Genomic DNA, 8,666 nt, shown 5'->3' with positions numbered 1-8,666 from the left:
AACTTATCTGAGAATTTGAAATCAGTACTGATTCTTAAGATATACAAAGCTGGTTGTAATTAAAAAGCGTTCCACTCTGTGGACAAACCATTGGATTCCCTGTTCCATGAAGGTTTACATCAGCTCGCCAGCACAGTAGGATGATTTATAACCTCTGTTACATTAGAGAATTTTGTCTTTGTATCTTTCATACGTCTCTCCATGTTTGATTTTGTTGAGCATGTTTGATAGCATATGTAGCACATAAGTCATAATAATGAAAGAATATAATGCAACGACTCACCCTCTTTCTTTGCTTACATTTAGAACTCCGGTAATTACAGTGCTGCCATGGAGGTATCATTGACTCTTTTTTCAACCCGCCTCCAAAAAGAGGTGGAGCTAGTGCTTACATGCCGCGATTTTGAGAGAAGAACTCGCAAAGCAGTGGTATGATAATTTGCATTTTTAGACACATTAAATTATTGCTGCTAGAATGCTAATCCCGTATTTCTTAAGTTTAATTATTGTCGATTTTTGCTACTGAATAAAGTTCGTAGCAGTGTCGTCAAGGACCCAAGAGCTTTTGCCTAACTTTTAGTCTGAAAAAGGAAAATCTACACACTAGTCTAAAGGAGGTAAAATCGCATTAAGGTAAACGTGCGTGTTCATTACGAATGGTTTTGACATTTTGGTAGAATCGCATTAACAGATGTGTTAAGGTGAGAAATAAAACTCAATTGTAGTATGAAAAGTAATTCCAAGTCACATCATTTTAATTTTGATCTCAGGAAAAATCTCTCGAAAATAGCTTTCTCGCCATCGTGCTAATAATTTAAAATGGGGCAAACTATTCGTACATATTTTTTACTTTATTTAGAAAGTATAGATAACATGATTTAGTGCATGCATGCCTTTTTCTGTCTAAAACGTTTTGACCACAGTGCGACCGAATTGCTGCCATTAAAGCAATAGTAATACACGGGGTTTCAGCAGAAGAATGTTTAACTATATAAAAACAATAAGCTGATTAGACTAGAACGTTATCAGGTGACAGTACTTATTGGCTTTTTCTGTTAGACTGAGTGAATGATGGTACGTTTCCCTTGGAATTGATGGAAACGAACGCAGAAGAAAAGTCCAAAGCCCACGGGTTACTGAATTTTGCAGTCGCTGATCCTTTGACTCCTGCGTTACCGATCAGTTAAGTCATGAATCGCTTCCAAGAAATTTAATTGATCATTTGTAGCACCAACGTGTTACATGAATGTATCAGTTACATCACGGAATTAGTAATATTGTATGTTTTTCAGAGAACGCACTGGAAATAACGCTTTTTCTGAGTCATGGCATTGTTTTCCCGCTATTTTGGCATGTTTTCCGAAATAATTGAGAAAAGTGCTTAGATTTGCTGGAAAACGAATAGGAACGAGCATTCCATAATGTTCAGAGCACATCTTGCGCTGTTTGCCGTCTCAGACAATAATTTCTAAATAACTGAGAAAAGACCAATTTTTTTGTTACCCAAACCGCTCAATTTTATCCGGTTTTACAAAGTAACGATTGGACACGGTAGTAATTATATGCGATATTGTACTATTTTATTGATCTGTCAAAACATGTTTCTGGCTTTCATGTTAATCTTATATAGGCGTGAACAAAATATAATGAAAGCCGGGAACAAATTTTGATAGGTCAAATAAATTGTACAATACTACTCTCGCACGGTATTTGTAACAATAACATGTTAAATGTTACTATTGGGAAAAGGTAAATCGGGTAGTGAAACCATTATCCGTGACAATTTTGAATCGTATTGACTATAAAGAAAACCCTGATTTACCATGAAGTAAACCTGAATTACCAATAAAGACATAATTGACGTTTCCGATAACGTTTTTGTTATCCTTCTATATTTATACCTGTGTTTGGTAGTATTGTATAAATACAACTACACAAGGAAGTGTAAAACACTGAGCATATGATTTTGAAAAGTGATATTGTGATATCAGGTTTATTGACTTGAGGGTTTGTGTCGACTGCTAGATATAATTATCATGTCATCAAAAGAGTTTTTAGAAGACAAAGGATCAGAAGAAATTGTGGAAATGTATTGCGAATTATGCAAGAAGAAAGGTAAAAATCGCAGCGCCGACGGATATTGTGTGGATTGTGTACGGTATTTATGTGGAAAATGTTTGAATTACCATACAGAATTTTTACCAGATCATGTGCACAAGGACAAGACAAATATGCCCCAAGACGTATGCTTTAACCCGTGCCCTGGTCACGAAGAAGAGATTATCAAGTTCTATTGTTCCAGTTGTAACACGTTCTTTTGTTCTCTTTGCAAGAAGAACAGCCACAAAGATTGTACTGAGGTAAATCATTTACCTGAGTTGGTAAAGCAACTGGAAAAGGGACAAGAATTTTCCGCATTTAAACGCGATTTAGAGGCACTTGTTGATGAAACATCTAGTATGGATTCTTTTCTAGCAAGTGAGACGAAATCTGCAGAGGCGATTTCTGAAACAGCGCTGTCAAAAATAGAATTGCTAAGAGAACAGATATTGAAATGGGTAGAAACAAGGATAGAGAAAATGAAATCAGATGTAAAAGCAATAAATGACAAAGACATGACAGTGATACAAGATAACTCGTCAAGACTGTCTGTGATAATGTCACAGACATCAGCTGTACAGTCTGATATAGTACAGAAATTAAAAGACGCCAAACGATGCGAACTGTTCATGACAATGAAGAGTGCACAGAACAAGGGGAAAATGTTTGAAGACGAATTGAGGCGGATGAAAGAACACCATGTGAGCAGTTACGAGTTTGAATCCGTTGCAGATATCGAACACATCTTACAAACATCTGTGCAGTTAGGGAAAATTGTATTCAAACAACCCGAAGATACCAGTATCTCAAAATGTTTGGTCCAGGAGAAAGCACTAGAGGTAATAGCGTTTTTTTTTATATCGAATTAAATCAGTTGATTTTTTTTATTATATACCTATATGAATTCTGTCAAAAATGCGGCATGTATTTCACAAGTAAATATGAATTGCTTACGTAGGCACAGAGGTGGCATAGATTTTTTATACTAATACTTGCGCACCTAATAACTAATAGGTGCGCATGTACATAAGCGTACATATAAGTAGAAAAAAACACATCTGCACACGTATAACTTATTGCATGCGCACGTAATAGCTAATGCGTGCGCACGTATTAGTTTAAAAACATCACCACACGTATTTGTATAAAATATCAGCTCACATATTAGTAGAAAAAACATATGCGCACGTAATAGCTTTTACTTGCGCACGTAATAAGTTATAACGCTTTTCCATAACTCTACTTTGCATTTTTACAATTTTTTTTACAAAAAACATCTGCACACATAACTTATTACGTGCGCAAGTAATAGCTATTACGTGCGCAAGTGTTACTTTATACCTGCGAAGATGTTTTATACTAGTATGTGCGCACGTATTAGTTATTACATGCGCACGTATTAGTATAAAAACATATGTGTAACCTCTGTGCCACCGTAGTTCCTTGACTACTTTCATTCAATATGCGTTCTATCAATAGCGCACATAAAAACTTCATTCAGTTCTATTTTCACATCGATAAACATTCGATAACAAAACAACAAACCAAAAGTTGGAGGTATATATAATACAAGTTAAAGCATAGCAAAAGTTTCTTCTAGGGCACATCTATATAAATATATAATGATCATCTTGTAAAATTTTGGTTGCAATGTCTGTTTTAAATTTTGGTCATCAGTTGTGGTACCCCAGGATTGGACTCAAGGACAGGACCATTCTACCGTCTTTACATATATTCGCTTTTTTCTGTTTAACATCCTAATGTAGTGATTTGATGCGCTAAGTCTTCGTCCTCGAACATAACAAACTTAGTGGCCACGGATAATGTAATTCGTGGCTATAATTTAGCCCTAAATCTCGTGAGTGTGACATCCGGGTTCGATGCTTGAATTTGTTGCGCACAATGAGAGGGTCGCAATGGAGTCTGTTTTCACATATTGACCATGTATTCGAAGGTTACGATGTATGTTAACCTTTGTGACAAATAAGATGTTTTGGATGTTTCAACGCTTGCGCACCATCTGGCAAAATCCACTCAAGCCGAGATCTAGCTTCTATCATAATAACCCTATTTTATCGCAGCGGGGACGAAATTTGATGTAAATTTCTATAAATGCTGTTGTTATGTTTCTAAAAAAGAAGAATATGGTCCAATCAGTATGAAATATTTTGTTCCTGAAACCTTCAATATTCCAGCAGACACACTAATTAAAGACGTTTAAGTGTCCAAATTCTCAGCCTTATACAATGGAACATATAAGTTACATCAGCCATTCGGTGCGATTCGCATGATTTGCCTCTTAATCGCTTGCGGCTTCCTTTTTGGCCTTATTATATCACCATCGCTTCCTTCTAGTTGTGTGTTTTTTCTTTCGTTTGATCTTTTCTTTATTTCTTAAAACTAGCCGACCCATAAGTTAAAACTCCACAGGTCGCCAAAGTATTCTTAAAGATATTCCTACCATCTTGAATTTAGAATGATCTTCACTGTGATGTGTACAGTGAACCATAAATTTCATATGCAAATTGCTCATACCACTAAAACGTGTGCAGTTTGCAAGATCCCTATTCATTGTATAATATAAAGTTAAACAAAGTAGATATTTGCTTGTAGTCCCTTCACCCACCTCCACCAAAAAAGGTAACATTTATAATTCCTTTTAAATCACTAGAGGTGGTTTCAAAAGGCTTTACAAGAACCTTAAAAGACAAAAAAGCCGTTTAATATTGCGTTCTGAGAGGGTGATATGAAGAATGTTTACCGGGAGAAATATGAATATTGACCGAGGCGACGGCCGATAAGATAAAAAGAGTTAACATTTTTTAAAAATCAGTATAATTGTTTAAACAATGTTTCAAAATTATCAATGAAAAACAAACAACAAAACACAATATCAACAACAGTTAAAAAAGAAAAAAAAATATATTAAAAATCAAGGGAAGTCGTGCGACTTTGCAGTAATCCAGTCATTGTTTGTCATTTTTCGTCATTGTTTTTATTTTGGTAATGTGGTTTGCCAAAAGACAAACGGTTTATAAGCAAAATATCTATAAGCGCCTAGTAAACTGTGTAAGAGAATATCACATGCGCAGATTATTAAATTTCAGGCCGGAAATATGTTATATAATATGCAAGTTGAACAAATGAGGTATGAGAAATGCAATATTTCTCAGAACAAACGTGAAATATCGGACCCTCTCCGAAACAAACGCTAGGCCGAGGCAACTCTGCGACAACATTGATTCGGTCATCCTTCTTTGCCATGCTAATACCAAATAAATGTCATAGGTTCAACAACTCTTATTATCTTTTGTGTAATTATGCGCTTTTTGTACTAAGCCATCTGTTTCTTTTGTCTTTCTTGAATATTTTTTTTTTCATTTCCTGCTAACTTTACGAGCAACAAGAAAGGCTAATTGCACTGGACTCGGCGTCGGCGTCCTCGTTTATCAAAGTCTTTCAGTAAGCCCAATATCTTCTTTAGTACTTAGATATTTCTGTACTTACTAATAGTGGCAATGTTCATTACTATTGCAATTTTGTGTAGCTCTGCCTGCAATAGTTCTAGAATTATGCCCCTCTTTAACTAAGATATTTGTTTTCAAACTAAAACTTGCTGTACTTGCTCGTAATGATAATGTAAATAGTATGACAAGATGCGTAGCTGTACCTGCAGTAATTTAAGGGATACACCATAAGCCCAATATCTTCTTTAGTACTTAGATATTTCTGTACTTACTAATAGTGGCAATGTTCATTACTATTGCAATTTTGTGTAGCTCTGCCTGCAATAGTTCTAGAATTATGCCCCTCTTTAACTAAGATATTTGTTTTCAAACTAAAACTTGCTGTACTTGCTCGTAATGATAATGTAAATAGTATGACAAGATGCGTAGCTGTACCTGCAGTAATTTAAGGGATACACCACTTTTTAACTAAGCAATTTTTGTTAAAAATTTTGTAAAGTCCAATAAGACATACAATCAAAACTTGCTGTACTTGCGTATAATGATAATTTCAGTATGTTTAAAATGTATTTTTGCCAGCAGTTCTCTTTATATTACTTGCGTTAACGTATAATAAACCTAATTTCAGCCAAACCCAGTCATAGAAATGGTTGATGTTGAGACACAGAAAACATTCATAGCAAACAAATTACAAAGACCATTGATTAAAGGTGACGCCTGGTAAGCCTAGAATCTAAAAAAAACTCGACATTTACACTGTGGTATACACGTAAAAGTAATGTCTGAACTTGATTTTTTTGTTTATGTAGGATATAGTAAAGCAAACTGTAGCGTTCAATAATAAACTTTTCGTATACCGTTTCCAACAGGAAACTGCAGAATTAGATTATATATTTGTATGTATTGACGACCTATCAGAACCATTCTTTCTATGGTTCAAATGAATTCCATTCATCGTACAAATACAAGTGAAAAAATATGTTAACATAAATAACATGAGACACCTTAATAAATTGAAAAAAATAAATATATTTCGTATTAGTTAATTAAATGAATGACCACACTGGACAATATTCAGATTGTATTAAAAAGGTATATCCTGGATGAGAAGTGGTTCAAACAATGGAAGAGCTATGTCGGATACGAGAGCTGGGATCATTATAATGTTGGTGAGCAGTCAGCTCATCCGGGACCTATCGATAACACAACAATCTTGCAAGGTAACGCCATCTTTAACCATTTTGTCGACACGGCTCATCGTGACATATTTGTTAATGACTACATGTAGAGTCATATATGTGTTATAAGCCACCACAACTGAATCAAAGTCCGTACATGCCTTTCTCGTGATAATGTCAGAACTTTGACTTTGCTTCATTAACTTTGCTGTCATTTTGATGAAATTGTGTCTCTATTGTTCTTAAAAAGTTTATTTCAACAGAATTGTGTTTGCGATTGAGAGCATAGTTTGCATTTCAGTAAATTATATAGCAAGCGAATGAAACGTCATAGATGACTTTCCCATTATAATTTTGAAAGAATGGAATAGGTTTCAACGCAACTTCAGACGTTTTTATGCCCCCGGCATCTACTGATGCGGGAGGCATATAGTGATTGTCCTGTCCGTCCGTCCGTTCGTTCGTTCGTCCATCCGTCCGTCCGTACGAGGTTAACCAAATGGGACCGTTTCGTCTAGCATCAATACCCCTTACTAGAATGACTTGATACTAGATGTAACCTGTGATCAATTCTCATCTTCAAACATCACCTGACCTCAGTTTGACCTTGACCTTACCTTAACCTCGTTTTGGTAGGTTGCTTTATATGGGCCATCCCTTGGTTAACCAAATGGGACCGTTTCGTCTAGCATCAATACCACTTACTAGAATGAATTTATACTAATGCAGATGTAACCTTTGACCATTCCTCAACTTCAAACATCATCTGACCTCAGTTTGACCTTGACCTTGACCTCATTTTGGCTTAGGTTGCTTTATATGGGCCATTTCTTGGTTAACAAAATGGGACCGTTTCGTCTAGCATCAATGCCCCTTACCAGAATGACTTGATACTAATGCATATGTAACCTGTGACCATTCCTCATCTTCAGGCATCGCCTGACCTAAGTTTGACCTTGACCTTGACCTCATTTTGGACTTAGGTTGCTTTATATGGGTCATCTCTTGGTTAACCAAATGGGACCGTTTCGTCTAGCATCAATACCCCTTACTAAAATGATTTGATACTAATGCAGATGTAACCTGTGACCATTCCTCATCTTCTGACATCACCTGACCTCAGTTTGACCTTGGCCTTGACCTCGTTTTGGACTTAGGTGCAAAATCTATCTACAAGGATGCCACCGGGCGCATCAAGCGTTTATTGAACGCAGCTCCTTGTTTATATCTGCACCATAGGATTGATTTTGGTTTAACTTGACATAATGATAGAACCAGTAAGTCTGGCTACTGACTAGATATTAATAAGTCTTTGTTTTAATGTTTTGCTCATCTGTGCATGGAGTACTCATGGTGATCTATTGTAATCATGCTGTGTCTGTCGTCTGTCGCGCATGCGTGCGCCCGTCCGTCAACAATTTCATTAAACGATATCTCCTCCACTAATTGGATTTTGATGAAACTTGGCCAGTATATTCCTTGTGTGGTCTTCTACCAAAGTTGTGCAAACGGTTTCGCTACACATAGAGGCCTACAGAGCTAAAGGATGACTTTTTACGAAAAATATACAAATTATTCTGTTTCGTCAAAACACGGCCGGTGAGGTGTGTGGTCACTTTTCCATATATGTGTGTATGTAGAAAAATTGGTAAAACTTTATAGTTCTGTTCAGGATAGTATATAAGTGCAAAACCTGTTAACCCACATTTAATAATCCTTTTGCACTAGACTTACTAATTAAATGGAAAAGATGAAAGGAAGGCGCAGGTCTAAATTTTGAAATAATTTGAATTTATTATCGTATAATACTGTGCAGTGCCGAACCGCCTTATTTCATGTGTGAGGTTTGCTATTCTTCAGTAGCTTGAAGATCCATCTTTTTAAAAGAAAAAAGGTAGACTTTGTTTGTCCAATACTTTTC

At 35.9% G+C, this 8,666-nt stretch overlaps 1 protein-coding gene across 1 annotated transcript; it reads left to right on the top strand.

The window, feature by feature from the left end:
- Positions 1–1,649: 1,649 nt before the first annotated feature.
- LOC123544465 (uncharacterized) lies at positions 1,650–6,774 on the top strand (the record flags this gene model as incomplete). The annotated part of the gene is given in 3 exon segments (XM_053534855.1): positions 1,650–2,939; positions 6,196–6,287; positions 6,660–6,774. Coding segments are annotated over 3 exon segments (1,110 nt in total), but the record flags the coding sequence as incomplete, so codon positions are not given.
- Between the last annotated feature and the right edge of the window lie 1,892 nt (positions 6,775–8,666).

Source organism: Mercenaria mercenaria, unplaced genomic scaffold (assembly GCF_021730395.1).
Source record: "Mercenaria mercenaria strain notata unplaced genomic scaffold, MADL_Memer_1 contig_4177, whole genome shotgun sequence".
In the NCBI taxonomy this organism is placed as follows: domain Eukaryota; kingdom Metazoa; phylum Mollusca; class Bivalvia; order Venerida; family Veneridae; genus Mercenaria; species Mercenaria mercenaria.
This window is presented reverse-complemented; position numbering and strand designations above follow the sequence as displayed.